The sequence below is a fragment of the Camelus ferus genome, chromosome X (genome assembly GCF_009834535.1).
Source record: "Camelus ferus isolate YT-003-E chromosome X, BCGSAC_Cfer_1.0, whole genome shotgun sequence".
In the NCBI taxonomy this organism is placed as follows: Eukaryota; Metazoa; Chordata; class Mammalia; order Artiodactyla; family Camelidae; genus Camelus; species Camelus ferus.
Window position 1 is genome coordinate 55,239,558 of NC_045732.1, and position 20,065 is coordinate 55,259,622.

The 20,065-nt window shown below is 34.7% G+C and overlaps 1 protein-coding gene across 2 annotated transcripts in view; it reads right to left on the reverse strand.

Annotated features, from left to right (window-relative positions):
* POF1B (POF1B actin binding protein) overlaps positions 1-20,065 on the reverse strand; it is a 72,352-nt gene that overhangs the window by 37,147 nt on the left and 15,140 nt on the right. For both annotated transcript variants that reach the window (XM_014563343.2, XM_006189536.3), the window contains exons 3-6: positions 18,927-19,001; positions 17,356-17,436; positions 9,416-9,517; positions 3,961-4,143 (exon numbers count right to left, since the gene is read on the reverse strand). In XM_014563343.2, the coding sequence (XP_014418829.1) occupies positions 3,961-4,143; positions 9,416-9,517; positions 17,356-17,436; positions 18,927-19,001 (441 nt within the window). The remainder of the gene's footprint in view (positions 1-3,960; positions 4,144-9,415; positions 9,518-17,355; positions 17,437-18,926; positions 19,002-20,065) is intronic.

Consider the following 20,065-nt stretch of genomic DNA (forward strand, 5'->3'; position numbering starts at 1 on the left):
AACCAAAACGGTGTTTCTAGGGAGAACCATGGAATATATACACAAATTTGTTTTATACAAAATATTTTGAAACCAGGTTTTTGGACACTTGATTTTCAAAAATACTTTAATGCCTTCTGCTTTGTGGAAAGTACTCTATAAAGGTGATTTCATTTCATTTAAAAAGATCATTACAATGGGAGCCAATAGAAATTGACATTTTGATGCTTTGAAAGATTTGGGGCTTGGGTTTGGGAGAGGAAAAGGTAAAGAAGCAAACATTCATTCGAGCATCTACTATGTGCTTGGCACTAAGCTGGAAACTTGACATACTTTATCTCACTTAATCCTATTGTAGATACAGTGCACATTAAGTATGATTCTCCCTCAGTCCAGTTAAAGTCAATTACCTAGGATCATGTAGCTCAGCAGAATCAGGTTTTATAAACCCAGATAATTAAATTGAATGCCTCTGTTCTTTATGCTTTATTATGTTACCTCCAAATTGCAACGTAACTCTAAATACAAACTGAAAATGGGCCAACCTTTTTTTTAAAAAAGCCTAACTGTTGTCTGCTTTATTACTCTTTAGAGACTCTTCCACTCATGTGAAAGAGACACATAAACCCCAAGGAGCCTGGGTGAGCAAACTCGTCCTCTGCCCTCCTTTGTCCATGGGAATCTGCACAATCAGGTTAGGTCATCTTCACTCTGACCAGGAATGGCTCCAAGCCTCTGTAATCCACACAGGTGGAAATTACTAACTCCAAGCTTCCCAGGGCACTCTTCTGTTGTCAGCAGTACTTCAACTTTATCCACATAAAATACTGAAAAACTGGAAAAAAATTTTCTATACAGAAAGTCTTCAGCCTTTAACAAAGCTAAATTGGAATCTCAAACTGCAGTATGCATAATAAAATAAAAAGTAATATATTAGTTACCCAACTCTGCCCATTTTCTAAACTGACAATATCGTCTGGTCAAATGCATGATTAGTTAGTTGTACTAAGCTAGAGAAAGTATATTGTAGCATTACCTTTGCCACCAGACAAGATTCTTAATCCTGTGATATTGTTCCCATCTCTAATAATTGTCTCTCACTCCATTCCATCTGTCATTATCCTAGTTTAAGTTTTACATGTAGACTAAAATAGCTTTTTTTAAAATGAATTTTTAATTGAAGTGCAGTCAGTTTACAATGTTGTGTTAATTTTTGGTGTACAGCATAGTGTTTCAGTCATACATTTAAATATTTTTTTTTCATATTCTTTTTCATTATAGGCTATTACAAGATATTGAATATAGTCCCCTGTGCAATACAGTAGAACTTTGCTGTTTATCTATTTTACATATAGTAGTTAGTATCTGTAAATCCTGAGCTCCCAATTTATCCCTCCCCACACCCTCCTTACCCCCGGTAAACATAAGTTTGTTTTCTATGTCTGTGAGTCTGTCTCTTTTGTAAATAAGTTCATTTGTCTTTTTTTTTTAAATTTCACATATAAGTGATATTATATGGTATTTTAACCACATTTGTTAACTTATTTAACCATAAATTTGTTTTTTCTATGTCTGTGAGTCTCTTTCTGTTTTGTAAATAGCTTTTAATAAACTTTCCTCTGCAAATCCTTCTCTGTGACATTTTTTCATGTTGTAAACTTTATGAAACATGCTCAAGTTATATTTTCATTTACTCTTTACAACAACCCTGTGAGGTAGACTTATTACCTAAATTGTATGGATGAGGATTATTTCTGAAAGATTTAGGGTTTATTAAGAACACACAGCTTGAAAGGGACATAGCTGGGACTGGAACCCAGGTCTTCCTACCCTGAAGCTAGTCCACTTTCTGTTACATCACCAACATCTCCGCAGGGGCAGACTCTTTAATCCACTGCTTTACTCATGTTTACATTATTGACCAAGGACTTTCCACATTACTGACTCAACTTCAAGAGGGAACTCTCAATAAACTCTGGAGTCAGGCTACCTCTGTATGAATCCTGGCTCTACAACATGCTAACTGTGTAAGCCTCTGCAAGTTACTTAACTTCTCTGAACCTGTTTCTTTCTCTGAACAATAAGGGCAACAATGACACCTTCCTCATCTGATCACTGTGAGAAGAAAACTAATCCATCTTCCAGTCTATCTTGAACAAAGCTGCTGGAATTAACCTCCTAAATCATACCTATCAGTACTTTCCTACTCCATAACCTTCATCCACTCTCCACTGCCTGCCAAATAAGGTTCAAAATTTTCAACTTAACCTTCAAGGACCTTGTGATCTGGCCTTAATGTAACAATTTAACCCTACACTCTAGAACTCCTCATCCTATGTCTTCCTTGCCATACAAACCAAACCACAAACTACTCCTGAAACTCAAAATGTACTTTCCCAAATATATGACTTATTTCATGTGATTCCCTTTTCTTTGGATGTCCATGCCACACCACCATACTACATATGGAAATTCTGCTCAGTCTTCAAAGCCCAGGCCAATCCTCACCTCCTCAACAAAGCTTTACTAGATCTCCCAGCTAAAATTATTTTCTTCTTTCTTCTGTTCCCAAAGCACATTGTTTATTCCTCTTTTACAGCAGGCAATGCTTTGCTTTGTAATGTTTTACAGGTTTGCCACTTTCCCCTATTAGACAGTAAGCACCTATGAGAAATATGACAATGTCTTACTCTTTTATATTTTTCATACATTCTAGCATAAAGCTTTAATGTTTATGAATAATAATTACTGCTAAAAACTAACAATTACCATTTGTTAAGTACTTTCTATCAGCACTCAACTATAGTTAAATGATTAACATACAAGGCATAATTTATTCTTACAACAACCCTGTAAGAAATGGATGATAAATCTCTACGATGAGGAAACTGTGAAGCAAAGTTAAGTATTAGATTGAACCATATGAAATTGTTGCTATTTGATCAACTTTGACCTATAAAAATGATAATATCAAATGATTTAACCTAATAAAATGTCTAATGGTTATTACTAATTCATTTAATGTAAGAAATTCAACACCATCTGGACCATATTATGAGTAATTCTAAAGGTCAGTATTTCCATTCATGATATTCAGAGAAAGGATCATTTTAGGCTTTTTAGATTGGAAAAATGTAGATTTTAAATCTTTTGAGGTCCTTTTTTTTTAACCAATATGGCCAAAGTACATATTTAATATAGCTTTTGTGGGCAGGCTCCTTGTTTTGTTTTTTTTTTTTATTCTTTTTCTTTTGCTTTTTAGTAGGAATTGCTCATGAAAGAGGTCAGTTTGAGCAAGTTTTTCCTTATTGGAAAGAATATGAAAAAATACAAATGGTAGCTTATTCCCCACAGTTCTAGTTATTATTGTTAGTTTTACCAAGACACAAGAACATCTTTTTTTCCTTTAACACTTGTATAACAGATGTTTACAAGATTCAAAAGTATTCAGAACATAAATTAGTCACTGATGATTATATCCCAAGAGATTTCTTCTTAGCGATTGTTTTAGTTTCTATTTTGTTGATGTAATATACAATAAAACGTGCACATATTTTGACTTAATATGCCGTATTTTCAAAGAAAACAAAGTAATTACCAGCTTGTGAAATGTGACCATTACAATCATCTTAGACAATATAATTTCCAATTCACTGTTCACATAAATACCGTACCCCCTCCCTGAAAATATTGAATGTTGCACAACTGTTGGACCCATTCAAGAACTGAAGATCAGCTAGAAGTTGGTATTCGCTGATTGGTTCATAACTTCTCTCAAAGATTTAATGTATTAATAGACCTGAATTATTTTGTCTTCTGAGGTGGAAAATTTTGTTTCAAAATGCATAACAAAACACAAATCCCAAGGATATAACTGCTCAATATTTTGATGAAAGTTTAATGTGGGTACCTGCACAGTGGTTTAAGAAGGGTTTAAGAGAATTATTCCAGTTTTATAAGGAATCAGCTGATTAATCTTACCTGCTCATGGGTATGGTTTGATCCACCATGGCACAGTTCATTTCCAGTGTTTGTAGAAGTTGAATCACTTCCTGTGATGGTTTGGATTTGCTGGCTAGAATGGGATTGTTGACAGTGTGGAGAGTGGATGATCTGGGGCTGTTGGACAACGTGATGATGACACTGAACCTGAGGATAGCATTCCTAAAACACATACAAATGCCCAAAAAAAGCCACTGAGAATAAAAAAATATAGTAAAAAACCCCCACAACTGAATCTATTTTTAAAAACTTAATGTGTTCTTTCACAAGATAATTCAAGTCCTAGAATGTATAGTTTCAATAAGTGATATATTATTTTTTCCAATTATTCCATTGGGACAAATTACATTGAACCCTTTTTTTACTTGATCATGTGGCTGTGGCCATCCAAATACCTAAGTTGGCCAGGGAATTGCATGTTCTGATTAAATTAATATTCCAGTTATACTTAATGCTAAAACTATAATGAATATTAATATTAGTTAATGTTTCTTTGATGATTCAACAGGCACTTCAGGATCTAATTGCATAATAATACTATAATACTGAAGATGTTGGCAGATATAAAATTAGAAAATAATATAATGTGGTGATTCTCAATGTCAGGAAGCATATTAAAATCACAGTGGGGGCGGGTGAAGTCCTTATGCTCATGAAAATTAAGCATAAATTAAGAAAAAAGATTGGAAAACAGAGACTGAAGCTTCAGATCCAGAAAACATGGATTCTAACTCTGATGCTACCACTCACTCTGTGATCTTGGGGAACTGTACATGCAACCTTTAATGAGCCTCAGTTTCCTCATTTGTAAAATGAAATATTATGTACCTCATTAGGTTGCTACAAGAAGTAAATTAACTAATGTGTGTAAAGTGCCTAGTACAAGGTAGGTGGGTAATAAACATTTATTATTATTGTTACCATATTTTCATCATTGTCATCATCATCATCATCAACTTAATTTTCATCCACTCCATTAATTTTGCAGGTGGGAAAAAAATAATTCTGATGTCCAGAGAAATAAGATGATTTACTTATGACACAACTAATTAATGGTGCAATTGGAACTGCAACTCATGATTTCCTGCTCACTGTTCTTTCAGACCATTAGACTGAATTTGTACTGTCCTCAAAATATTCTAGAACTTGTTTTGGGGAGGAGGGGTGGTAATTAGGTTTATTTATTTATTTAAATGGAGGTCCTGGGGATTAAACCCAGGACCTTGTGCATGCTAGGCATGCACTCTACCATTGAGCTCTACCCTTCCCCCTGGAACTTGTTTTTAAACTAAATCTTTGTTATCTGCTTGCTTATTTATCTTTTTTTTTCTGGTAAGTATAAAGCCCAGAATAAGAAAAGATATCTGGTTATTTCCCTTTTGAGGATTTCAGGTATGCTTGATTTTCTTTATTATTTTGTTATTATTCTACTTTGAAAACAAGTAGCTGCAAGCTGGTTTTCAGAGAAAAAACTCTGTTTTGAATCATAATGCTGCATTCATGGACATACAATTTTTAACTCTGAAAGTGTAAATTCAATTCTCTGTTTCCTTTGACAGTGGAAAGCTGACCTATATTAATAAAGTAAAGCATTTTTCATTTTGAAAATTTTATATGGAACAATTTTCAAACTATATTAAATGAAGAAAGCAAAATACATATAAAGGAATATAGTGTGCTCCTTTTTGTATAATATTCTTAAATGTATTTTACATTTAAAATGCATATATTTTGCATAATATTTTAAAAGTAAAATATGTTGTATAGTATTTTTAAATGTATAATTTTAAATATTTTGTATAATATTTTAAAATTTTAAATACATGTATATTTACAAATATACACAACTGCTTTTAAAGACATAGAGCAAAAAGTTTCAGAGTGACTGCCTCTGGGAAGAGGAAGTGAGGGACAAGCAGGTCAGGATAGAGAAGCTTTTTTTCACTACATACATTTTTATTCACTTTTTAGACTCTTTTCACACTTTTTTATACTGTCTATGTTTTGAAATTTTTTACTCTATATACAAATTATCTTTTCATGTATACAAAAATATTTTGAAAGAAAATACATATCTATAAAGAAACACATTTTACAGAGAGAAGCTGTCTTGGTAGACATATAGACAATAAAGTTTATAGAATCAGTTCATTCACAGAATAATTTTCTCTAGGCTCTTTTCAAATATGACCTACTTTACAAATATGCTAGCACTAAGATCTTTACAGTTTAGAAGTCTGACTGTGTATTATCAGTAACTTTTGTACAAATTTTGAGGGTACATGTATTATCTGTTCTTTTATGTTACCAAATTCCTTCATACCTTAGATTAGGATAAAGTTAATGTGACAGTCTGAGAAAAGTTTTACCCAGTGGGGAGCTGGTACACTACTGAAATAGAACTCCTCCTGAAAAAAAAAAGTGTTCCTTAAAAAGCAGATTAGGAAACCCTTGGAAAGGACAATAAAGAAAACAAAACCCATTTCTCAATCATCTTTCTTTATTAATGTATCAGTTGACTCTTGAATAGATTGCTGACAGTCTCTCCATCTAGGATGTCTTGTGGCTTCCCTGAGTCTATTTGGCCTCTGAACCACTCACTGGTACTACTGAAGTCTTAGCAGGTTTTCAGTTTTCAATACTCACACCTGAGTACTAAAATTATTGTTCCAAAGCAAGGTATTCTTACATTTCTCATACTTTTGAAATGTACCACAAGCTGAATTGCTAATGTACAAAAGATCAAACATTGCTGATTTATCATATATTTTTTCTTTGATCAAGAAAAAATACACATAGTACGATTTATATGAATTAGGTAATTATCTTGCTATTGGCACCACTGCAGAGACTTTTTTTTTTTTTTTGGATAGGTCCCAGCTCCTAAGAGCTAGTCTTATTTGAATAGTCTCATGTGACATTAAACAGGTTCATCCAGACTCTGCCTTTATTCAGCTTATTCTACTGCATCTCAACCAGATCAAAGCAGTTGTAGTTCTATACGCATGGTTCCTTTTTAACTTGGGCAGTCTCCCGTGCAGTTCCAAAAGTCCCAAATCATGTAAGTCATTAATAAAAGAAGTGAACATATAAAAAGAAATATTCAAGTTAATAGTAAGTAGCAGTGATCTTCTTCTTTTTTTTTTTTTAATGGAAGTACTGGGGATTGAAAGCAGGACCTTGCGCATACTAAGCATGCACTCTACTGCTGAGCTATACCCCACCCCCAGCAATGTACTTCTTTAATTATTCTTCCTTAATTGTTCCAGATGTATAGCAATAATAATATACAGGATAGTCAATATTTTCCTCTAAGGCCAAGATTTAGAAAAGCTGTTTATTCTCTTTGAAATGAGAAGTTGGAAACAGCATGAAATGATATGTCTCAAACATTCCTTACTATTTAAAATGTGTCAAATGCATTGTTTTGGCAGTCCAGTTAGATAAAGGACAGATATAATTTGGTAGCTTAAGGAAAGGGCCCTTTGAAGAACTGACATATTTGATGAAATTTTTCTATTTGGTATCATAATGTCCAGGTATATTCTGCTATTCCTCTGGAAAATATGTTTAATATTTATTATACCAAACCCATCAGACTACATCCAGCTTTCCAAGCAGACCAGAATCCCGAAGATTTGGATGTTTATGATTCTGAGAGTTTACTCTGTTTCATTTTTATTGGGCATCAAATGAGTTATCATGTATTAGTTTCTATGAATTTGGTAACAACTGCCCATAAATGTTCATAAATATAAGACATGTTCTCATGCCAAGAAAATGAAAGAGGTGAATTTAGTACAAGTTAATGTTTTGTTTGTATATGAGAAAAATGATCTGCTCAAAATTCATTTGATAATGTTTAACTGCCTGTTATGGGCTGAATTGAGCCCCCTTCCCTCAAAAAAGGATTTGTTAAAGTCCTAACCTCTAGTATTTCAGAATGTGACCTTATTTGGAAACAGGATCTTTACAAAGGTAATCAAGTTAAAATGAGGTCATTAGGATGGATCCTAATCAAATATGACTCGTGTCCTCATAAAAAAAGGAAATCTGGACACAGAGATAAACATGCACAAAGTGAAGGCCATGTGAAGACACACAGGCAAGATGCTATGTGATGATGGAGAATCAAAGTTATGCATCTCCAAGCCAAGGAACACCTGGGGCGACCAGAAACAGGAGACAGGCATGGAAAAGTTCCTTCCCTAAAGGCTTTAGAGGGAGCACGGCCCTGCCAACATGGTGATTTCATATTTCTGGCCTTAAGAACAGTGAGACAATAAATTTCTTTTGCTTCTGTTGCCACCCAGATTGTGATACTTTGCTACAGCGGCCCTAAGAAACTAATACACTGTCTTAGCTCAAGAGATAAATCCCAGCCTTTATCTGGGCTGGGCATGCTTGTCCCCACTGAGAAGATCAACGTGAAACCTCTGCTGGTTATAGTAACAACTCTGCTTGAAGGACAGATGGGTGGGAGCAGTCGGGGAGCTCTAGATGCCATGGAATTGTCACCCTGCTGCAGTTTTGTACTCTGTGTCTGGTCTCTCAATTAGACTTAATGGAATTTTTGCAACGTGAACTGAAGCTTTAGTTTTCTAGATTTTTGACAGTATGCAGTAGTTTACAAATCTGTTCATAGATATTATTCATTTAAACATCCATTTCATTCTGGGTTTTTTTTTTTAACTTTGTTTTGTAATGGAGTGCACTGGAAGTCTCTATAATTTTGTTCAGATGACTACAAAACCTGGAAAGGCTGTTGCTGCTATTGATGCATAACATACTGCTATTGGTCCTTTTATATAAAGAAAATAAATAAATCTGTATATACACATAGATTTATATAATTTGAATTTTTGGAAACTTTAGCTGTGCTGTCAACTTTGGAAAAAGTACCTCACTTGTACTTTGTTGGGTTGGCATTGTATAAAAATTAACAGCCAAACATAATTTTTTCCATTTGTACAGGGGTAATACACTGCATTAAATATGTAAGGTCTTATCTACATGGGTTTGATTACAGAAACTAATGAAGTATTCTCTAAATAATGAAAAAATAAATAAAATTCATTTCATATTAAATGAATTAACACAAAAGTACTATGTTTTCAATTATGATTTGTGTGAGCCCAATTTAAAAGAGACATTCAAAGCACTGGGATATCTATATTAAGTTCACATTCTATTGTTATTTTTTTTCCATGACTGGACATATCTTTATTTCAGTTTCCCTTTCAGTAAAATAGGGACAGTAATACTTCAAATGAGGAAAGGGAAATAAAACTGTTAAGGATGATATGAAAGGCTGTGAATATAATAATGGTCTTGCCTGGCACTTGACAACTGAATGTCGTTTTAGAGCTATTAAAATATTCTTTATTCAAAAGTATACACTTATAAAATAAGCCTTAAAACAAACTTTACGTACCTGATCCATATTTAGCTTCTCCACTTTTCTTATCGTTTTTTCATAAATAACATTGTTTCCTGGAAAGAAATGGCCTCCTCTTAGGAATGGAGACAGTGGTTCCTATAAAGAAAATAAAGACTGTGTTTTGCTTTGAAAGTTACCTTTTCAGAATCTTAACTTAAAAAATATCCAGCTGACTACACTTCAATGCAAAAAAAAAAAAATCCAGTTTTGAGGGGAGGGTATAGCTCAGTGGCAGAGTGCCTGCTCAGCATGCACGAGGTTGTGGGTTCAATCCCCAGTACCTCCATTAAAAAAATGAATAAATAAATAAACCTAATTACCCCCCCAAACAAAACCAAAAACAAACAAAAATATCAAGTCTCTAATAAACTCTGATGTAGTGGTAGACTTTAGGAGGAGAGTGGAATGACATCCCAATAAGGTTCCAAGAGTTGTAAGGCAACAGTAATAAAGACAGTCCATTTTCTCAAACGGAACAATCTGGATCTCTCCTACTACATTTTACTATGCCTAACAAAGTGTTTGGAGGAAATTGGAAGTGGGTGGGAGAGATTTTCTTCTGTTTCTAAAACAAGATATAATAAGTTTCCTCTGAGATAGACAGACATGAGGTCGATCTCATTTAAATTGGGTTCACTGGCATGTTTCTTTCTATGCAAAATTATTATCAGAGAAATGCAAAATAAACATAATTCAGCATCACTGAGCCATAAAGCAGGTAGAACTATATTAAAGATTTTTTTTCCTCTGGGAACTCAGTTTGGGTGCCCTTGAAGTGTACAATTCTTACGTGTGATTATAACCAAAGTGAAGACTCTCAGTATAACATATGTTTTGAATACTAAGAACAGAGTAGAGGCTTTAAGAGCCACTGTGTCTCCATATAATCAACTAAATTGATGTAAGATTATCCAAGTGCTTAAAAGATGTCACCCAATGAAAAAAAGGCTGGTGACATGTCCAAGATCTGAAATAAACCAGGGAAGGGCTAATAAGAATCAGACCAGGAGTCCAAAATAAATGAAATATGTACTATACTCCTTTCCCTTATTTTGGTTTTCATATGACTCTTCACTTGTATAAGAGGAGTTGGGGTTATTTTGTTACAAACCAAAAATTGCATTCATTTATTTTATAATACAGAGGAACAGTATAGAAGGGGGTTGGCTAAGTCTGTTATCAGTTAATCTGTTCAGGACCATTTCAAAATCAACAAAATATGGTAGCATTTTTGTACTCTGTTTTTGTGAAAACTCATGGAACAACTGGACTAAAACACTTTTAATTTGGATAAAGGGTGCTTTATCTAAATATTCCTGGGATACTCTGGTAAAACAAACATATAAGTGATGAATTCTGGCTAGCTGATGAATTGCTAAATCTAAAGATGGATATACTTTAAAAGATTCCCCTAGAAGCTATTTTGTGTTTGTTTTGTTTTTTTAAAAAAGCTTATTTGGTAGTTATTTATATTCATGTAACACATGTTTAAGAGTTTACTATGCACAATATACTTTGCCAGATATTACGAGGCATGGATCAAACTTAGATAATTACTAGGAGCACTGAATATTGATCAGGGTTCAGGAAACTATAGCCAGCAACCTACTTTTGTAATATCCTCAACCTAAGAATAGTATTTATATTTTTAAAGGACTTGTAAGTAAAAAGAAAGAAGACCAAGACACTATGTGGCCAGCAGAGCCTAAAATATTTACAGGCCCTTTACAGAATAAGTTTGCTAATCCCGGTCTAGGTGATGTATGAACACAAACATCTATAATATAAGACGGAAAGAGGCAATTGCCCATAAAAGGCACAGAGAAATGGCTTATGGAATGTAATTCAGAAGAAGAAAAACCGAGCTCCACCTGGCAGTGCTCGGGTAGGTTACTTAGATCAGGTGGCATTTGAAAGAAGGTAATGGTGGGCTTTGAATATAAGGAGATGAAATAAAATGGTATTCCAACCAAGGAAACAAAACGAGTCAAGACACCAAGGTTAGAAAAGTATAAAATTATGTAGGGGACATAGTTGAAAGATGGAGCTTGGTTCTGCAAGCAGTGAGATGCCTTTGAATGCTATTAAACAGGGCTGGGATGTGAATGTAAGTCTACTTCCAGAAGATTAAGTGGAGAATGGAAAGAATACAGGTAAGGAGACAAGTTAGAATATTATCCTAAATCATCAAGGACAGCATTTTTCAAAGATGACTGGGATTTTGAACCTGAGGAATCTACTTACTATATGTCCAATGGTCCCCAAAACAAAAACAGTAAAGGTGGAGATGCATGGAGTTTTATGTGCTCCTGGTAAGAATCTAGGTCTGATTCATGTTGTTATTCCTCATAACACTTAGAAAAGTATATAGTGTATAGTAACGTCTTCAACATGCGTTAACTTACTGCAAAGAACTAGCCAAGAGACTTTTTTTACAACACACAGTTGAAAACATATGTCTAGAACTGAGTGGGGACTTCATAGCTACAGTTCTAGATTTCAGAATCATATGCTTAGAAGTTCTAGTTAAAACCACGCAATTGATGAAAAGTCAAATGAAGATCAAAGACAGAACTAGACAAGTCTTAAGAGGTATGAGAATCATAAAAGAAAAATGTCATAAAGTCAAGAAAAGAGATATTTTTAAGAAGCAATAGGAAAGTGAGCGAAGGCATAAATGCTTCAGAGAGGTCAACAGGTGAGAATTACAAAGTAGTCTGGATTTGGACTACTAAAAGTCTGTTGGATTTGACTACTAAAATTAGTGGAAGCAGCTGTAGTGGGAAAAAATTCTGAAGTAATAAAACTTGTGTTCAGTTCTGCCTCTATCACCTACATACTATGAAAACTTAGGCAAGTCATTTACCTTCTCTGAGGCTCAGTTCCTTTATCATAGGGATAGTAATGCAGGGTACTTTATATCAAGCAAAATAATGTATGTTAAAGTACCTTTAATCTGTCATTTTAATATATAATTAGCATTGGCCTTGAATAATACAATATTTAAAAGTCATACTGCATTTAAAATAATTTATGAGAATCTTTTTAGAACTTTTCTAAAATATCAAGTTTAAAAATATGCAAAAGTAAGCTTGTTGAGGGCAGGGACTTTATTCATCTTGAATACCCTGTAGTGAATGAACAGATGATTGGATGAGAAGGGATGAAATGAACCTTTATCTTAAGGATGTAACATCTTCTAATAGGGGGAAAAGTTTAGCAAAAACATGAAATTTTCTTTTCTGTGAACTAAAGTTCACTATATATGCTGAACCCTTATTATTTTTTAAGAAGAAAAATGGCTTAAGATGCTAACAGTGTTGATTCTCCCTAAAATGTATGTTGGACTCATTATTGTAAATGATTTACTGAAAGAAAAATTTCTAAATTTAGGGAACTGTTATTTTCCCCAAATCTATAAGAACTCAAAACCAAATACTAATAAGAAAAAAAAAATCACTCTGCATAAAATAGGTCAATAAAATTAATCAAAAGTCTTAGCTTTCTCACAAACAAGCTGCTAGACAGTTTCACTATTTTGGGAGCTTATTTTTTTCCCTAGCTGTACATTTGAATTGGTGCCAGATCCACCCTAAAAATTAACAGGTGTTTTCAAAGATGGCTGATCTTATAATTTAATTGCTACTTTTAGAATCTCTGGCAGTAGTTCTCACATCTAACAAAGTACACAATCCCCAACAGCTACTTTACTGTTCCCAGGCCATGAAACCTTACTGGAGAAATTTAAAAAAAAAAAAAAAAGATTAGCAAAGATTTGCTATTTTGGCTCAGTACAAATTCAAGGTATCCAACTTTAAGAGGCCCTCCAACATTCATAGTCATACTTATATTCACCAAATTCTCTATAACTTGGTTACTAATCTTTTTGTTTTCCTCAGTCCCCCATGCTCATGTTCCTTCATTCTTTTTCTACTTACTGAGAAAACCAAGATAATCTACCAATGAGACTCCCCCATTTTACTCCCCACCTCAAAAATCTTCAGTTTCTGCTCCTTCTACTCATTATGAACAAAGACGTACTGCTCTTTTTTTTTTTTTTCCCGGAAATCATTTCTCTGTCTGTACCTGGAACCTGTCCCCTCTTGACTCTTCCAGAATTATATCCCATTTGTTTCCTTTTTCTGTTGCATGTATAGTCTTCCTTATTACTGGTTATTTCCCTCTGCCTATAAATCTCTCAGATTTCTGAGACTGTTTTCTCCTTTAGCTACCATCCCATCTCTCATTCCTCTGACCAGTATCCTTTGTGGAAGAGTAATCCTCACTTATTTCCTCCACTCCTTGATCTAGTCACCCATTAATTTTTTGCGTTTGGATTTTGCCTCCACAAGTATACCAAAATGGCTCTCTCAAATATCACCACTGCTTTCTTTATGGTCAAATTCTATTTTCCAACTTCATCCTCCTTGGTCCTTTGGTCATGAGATAGTTGACCACTCCCTTCCTCTACCTGCTATAGTCAGTCTGTGTTCCCATCCCTCTCTGACAACTCCTCTGCCTGTGAAAGTAGCTCCTTTCCTTCTATTCCTTTAGAATAGGCATTTTAGGTTCTGACCTCACCGTTTCCATTATCCCTCAGGGATCTCACTCATTTGCACAGCTACAAAGATAACTTTAAGAGGAATAACTCCTATGTCTCTATCACGTAAGTGACCTTTCTCCAGTCATTTTTAACTGCCTCTTGGGCATCTTCCCTTCCACGCACCTCAGGTGCTACTGATTCAAACAGATCTCACAATCTCCCCCTTTCCGAAACCAGTTTCTCCTCCCCCTTACATCCTAATCCTTTTAATTGGGTTACCATGTTCCCAGGATCTCAAACTGGAAAATGTAAATCCTATTCAACTTTTCTTCTTCTTTTAACCCTATCTCCAATGTAAGTTATCAAATCTTGTCAAAACTACTCCCAGAAGAGCTGTCAGAAAAGATAAAGAGTGATAGATTGAGAGTCAGTAGACCTAAGGAAGTCCCACTTATTTAAGTTCTTGTTTCCTCATTAGTAAAATGATCCTGATAACAATGTTCATTGTCATAATACTTTAAATATCACAATAAATCCTTTTCTGATTCCCCCAAACAAATGCATTACCTCTAACCTCTGAACTTTGATAAGACTTCATCTGTATGTCTCTCGTGGCATCTATCACCCACCCTACCATGTGTTTTACATAGTGATTTGTGGACATATCTTATTTCCCTTCCTGAGAGGAACTGTAAGCTCCTTTGGTTTGGGAACCATGTCTTACTTCCTTTTATTTTTCAATTTGAAGGCTATAGAGTACCCTCCCACAGCAGGAGCTCTGCAACTGGAAAATTAATGAAACTGAATAATATCAATTGGATTCTATCATCGATGGAGCAACAATATTTCCTCCATTTCTGGGTCATATTATATACCAGAATGGCTAAATCCCTTGACTAAAATGACAATAAATGGAAAATAAGGAAGATCAAGAACAAGCAAAAATAAAAAGGCAGAGCTAGAAGGAAATCATAATGAGAGAAGTGGATTGAGATCAGTTTAATTACAGGGAGAAGAAGTAACGATTAGACAAACTGGGAGGTGAAAGAGGATGAAGTTGCCATTTAGGAGGCTCAGCTTATTATAAATATTGTAATTAAGTCAGAATCTTCTCCTGGGAGAATTTCAAAGAACAAACAAAAAGGCATATACTTAGATAAATAAAATGAGGAATATATCTAGACAGGATTTTCAAGCTGCTGTGCAAAACTAGTTAGATTATTTTTGTTTACAGAGTATGGGGATTGAAATGTGTTTCATTCTTCAGTAATGGAAAGAGTTAAAAGCTTTAAAATGATCATTTTTCTTTAACCCTCTGTGGGATCTTCTGCCTGAGAAACTATTTGTTTCTCTGCAGTTGAACACAACCATAATAATAAGCCTTCACAGAGGGAGGCTCAGTGTTACAAATATGTTATATACTTGCATACATATTTCTAATTTCTCTGCTTCTGTGATTACACTGTGGCTAGGAAGGATGTGGGGCTGGGAAGGTGGTTATGTAGGTGAGTCTCTGGATCTTAACTCACCGACATCATTAATAGTCCTTAATTCGCAAATGTTTCTCTCCCACATCTGCATTGTTCCGTTTCAATTCCAACTCTGCCATTTTGTAACTCAGTGGTTTGGGGCCAGTTAAGAACTTAAGTTCCAAGAAAGTTGGGACCTTGTTTTTCTCACTGCTCTATCCCCAGTTCTTGGGGCAATTTTTGGTACATAGTAGGCAGTCAGTAAAAATTCACTGAATAAATGACAACTACTTTGTGCTTCTGTTTTCTCGCTTGTTTTAGGATTAAATAGGATAAAATATGTAAATTGCATAGCATGGAGTATATATCCAATAACTATTAATTCTTCCATTTCCTCATTAACTAAAGAATAATAATTCATCCAAAGTTACATAAGAATTGAGGGCAAAGAGGGTTGGACTTCAAATGATTTGATATTTCAAATCTATGTGGATGTATCCTAGGCAAACACAGCAATTCTCATATTATGAAAAAAGTGCTATCTAGAGTTAATTCTTTGAAAGCCAGAGATAATCAAGTATAATATGCATCCAAGTCTGCATATTCCTCAGTTTGTGAAAGAAAGAAGAGAGGGACGTAAAAAGGGGAAAGCGTAAAGTGATTGGCCAAGTTACAGAAGAGGCACTCTCATCTCCCACGTCCTCCTCATGGCTCCCCTCCCCCCCACACATCTTTCAGATTTGTTGCTTAAACACTTGATTCTGCAAGAGCAGCAAGCAGCTGCTTTACTGTAATCATATTTCCTCTTATATTTACATAGATATATGAAGACTCAAGCAAATGTCCCAATCACTGCCTCCAGCACAGAGCCTGCACACTCCTAGGTTTGCACGTGCACAACTAACAGCCTCTCTAGCTAGACGTGAGAAAATAAGTTTTAAAGAAAGAAAGAAAGATGGGAGATAGACACAAGCAAAATGGTACATCCTCCCCACAGACCTAGAATAGTACCAAGTGTGTTACCCTAATTTAACCTTTTGCTTTCCACAGCTGAAGCAAATAATCGATTTTTATTTTGTGAGAGGAGAGATTGTTTCTTGCAATAGTGGAAAAATAAAATAAAGATAAAAGCTGAGAATTGCTGTATCATTATCTGGGGCACACTGTTTCTATTTGTGAAACTTTTATCCTTATAACCCCCTAGAAGAATCTCCTGTTGCAGCTAAAGTAAGGCTGTGTGTGTGTGTGTGTGTGTGTGTGTGTGTGTGTGTGTGTGTGTGTGATATATGCGTCTTAAGGAAAGCTTATTACTGTGGGGAAAATATTTTCTAAATTTTCTCCTCAAAATGAGACAGAATAATATCCTAGTTTTTAAAATATAAGATTATGTATCTTTGTAGAAAATATAATGTAACTTTCAAAAGAGCTCATTGCTGGGCACAAAAGTTGATACACCATAGGCAACAGAGGCATGGAGACACTGTTGAACTTTTGACTTTTCATTTTCTTCTTCCCAGCCCATATCTCAACTGCAAATCTAAATAGACTAAAGACTCCAACCTCCAATGCAGCAGCTGATAGTTTTTTTAATACAAAGCCTGTGAAAGAAATTTGTCCCTTTTTCCTTTGGTCCAAAGTGCACAAAAGTCCTCTGTAGCACAAGGGTGGTGTGCTAGACATAGAAAGACTTCATAACCCAAGAATTTCCATGCTACTTGAAACTGCTTCGTCTCTGACGCACATGGCTGTCTGGAATTAAAGATGACTTTTTTCATACCAATGATTAGAAATCAATGTTATAACTAGAAGGAAGTCCAACAATCTGATTTTAGGGATCTTATAACTGACTTATCCTTCTTATTTAAGTTATCAACTTCTGAGGAATAGTAGGTTTGGACAAGAGTTTGCATTATATAGCTTACCTGTTCAGGATTTTGTACTATGTATCTCCTAATAGTGGTCTGTGGATATGTAGTGACTTTCACTGTTGGAGAATGGAGTTCCTGTGATGAAAAGACAGAAGCTGCATATAATCATAGTTATTTAGTGGCTTTGGAGCCATCAATAATAATAGGAAGCAATTTTCAGACTGAAATTTTAAGTCTTTTACATAAATGTTGACATATGAACTTATGTTTTGGTTAATTTCAGTATATGAAAGCATCCATTTATGGGACAGGTTTGATTCTGTGGGCTTTTATGTAGGTTTGAAATTTCTGCATAATGAAAAACAAAACAAAAACTAAAAACAAAAGAACAAAGAAATCCATATTTTTATTAGCAGAAGTCAAACATACAGTAAAACTACTTCTAAAGACCTTCATTATGACAAATAACAGTAAATGCAATTTTCTGACTGGTGAACAGCTCTGTGATTTAAGTGGACTTATCTTCTGTGATAATCTTATCTTGGTGGTCCCATGGGGTTCCATTTCTAACTCAGTTGTAGCCTTTATCCCACTGTCTTATGTCTTGTTAGGAACATGACCCATGCTAGACTGTGAGTTCTTTGAGAACAGTGATTGGTTCTAATTCATCTTTGTGCAAGATTTGGTTTATACTTGGCACTCAGCAAATGTTTACTGATTAAATACATGACTCTAAGTGACCAAGCTCTGGGCTAGGCCAAATTGGGACGTGGTAGGCAAATTTTTCTTCCGTAAGCTTATTTGTTCTGCATAATATCACCTCTTTCTTACTGGATCCCAAATCTAGAGACCAGCTTTTGTCCAAATTCACAATGTGGCACCTCAATCTGGGCAAGTCTGTTTTCTTAGAAAAGCATCTTCCTCCCTCTTATCCTCCATGTTCTGTAGGCTTTATACTCCCCTCCTATGTACTGACAAACATGGGACATCTTATGGTTTATTTTCTTAGAATATACTTTTTGATATATGGTGACTAGTTCATCAAACACATATTTGTTAATCTGGTATTTAATTATTATTACAGTTACTTTTTAGAGATATAATGTCTACACTCAAAAAAAAATCTTAAAAGTGGGATTATTTGATCATAAAGGCTAAGGGAACTTGACCCTTATGTGTCTTTCAAATCATGCTCCTCTGAGAAGATCTAGTTCTGATCCTGGATTATTCTTTCTGGATGTACAGTTTCAGTATTATCACTCACCAAGTCACGTCCTCAATCAATCGAAGATCTAGGTACTTTATTTGTGCTGAAATCAAGGACCCTTAAAATATACCTAATCAGTGGGAGATCCTTGGCTAAAAATAAACTGCATTCAAACTAAAAGTAATCAGATTGAGTAGACAATGCAACTGAAAAATCTCAATTCACAGCACTTGTTCCAGCACTTGTCACATTCCTTTAATGGGCTGAGCTGATATTCATCATGTGAGACTCTCCTTTGCAGTTTCATGTTCCTGACTTTTTACGAATGTGTAAAGCTTTATGGGGACCTAAAGATTGCTTAAGTGTACAAGCAAGGCTTATGTAAAAAGAAAATTATCTAATCCGTAACTTATTTTACCTGTTCAGTATTTGGGGTTATATGTAGAGCACTTGGGGCACAAGTAGATAGTTTCAGAGTTGGAGAATGGAGTTCCTGTTGAGAGAAACAAAAGCGGGTTCAGGAATTGTTACTAAGCAGCATCATTTGAATGTCTTAGGTTCTTAAGGTATTATTATTTCCTTTATTTTTATAATAACCCAATTTGTTGGAAATAAGGTTAGTGTTTTCTTAGGTGATAGACACCTTTCCAAAGAGCACATTATTGAATTCCTTTGTCAGTGTTGCAAGTAACCTAATGAAAAATAATTTCTAGAATGCTGTCCAAACAATACATTCTTCTTGTACTTTTAGTTTGCATCCTTTTTTTTTTCTTCTTTGAGAACTCTGCTGATACATCTCCTGATATTGTTCGATGTTTGCAATCAACAAGATGCAAAATTTATCAGACAGAAACATTAAATGTAAAAAATTCTCAAATCAATATAGGAAACTCCCTTTGAAAGCCCAACTAAGACTACTGCTCTTAGATTACTTTAAGCTGATTCTTAATTGTGATTTGTCTGATCTGCTTCTAGTTTCATTTCAAAGAGTAGATTCTGAGGTTAAAAAATGATCCATAAAAGTGAGAGTATGTTTTTTAATAAGGAGTAGATAAAATGGTCACTCTATCAATTATGCCAGCATTCTTTACATTTTCCCCAAATCAGCAAACTGCATAGATCTATTAGTGTGCAAAAAGTTGATAGCTTTACTCAATTTCTTCATACATTACTATAATTCACAACCAACTGATACAACTCCAGGATAATATTCCTCAAATGATAAAAATATTGTTTTCTTCAGAACAAGGAGGTATTGAAAATCAGAATCACGGATTTACAAGGGAATCCCTGACAGACTCATACGAAGTATAGCTATAATGTAGGTGTAACATGCTGTTCTTAAAACAGACCTATGCGTTTACTCAAACTGCCAAATGTTCTGCACACTGTGGTTTTTCTTTTGGTTCAACTTGTAATATTTTTATCCCTCCTCCCCCTGTTAAATCAACAGCAATACTGCAAGCTTAATGTTTCAAGGCAGCCTTTGAATATGTTCCCAGATTTCCTGCTGGTAGCTGAGGATAATTGCTCAGACAAATGCAGAGAATTAAAGAC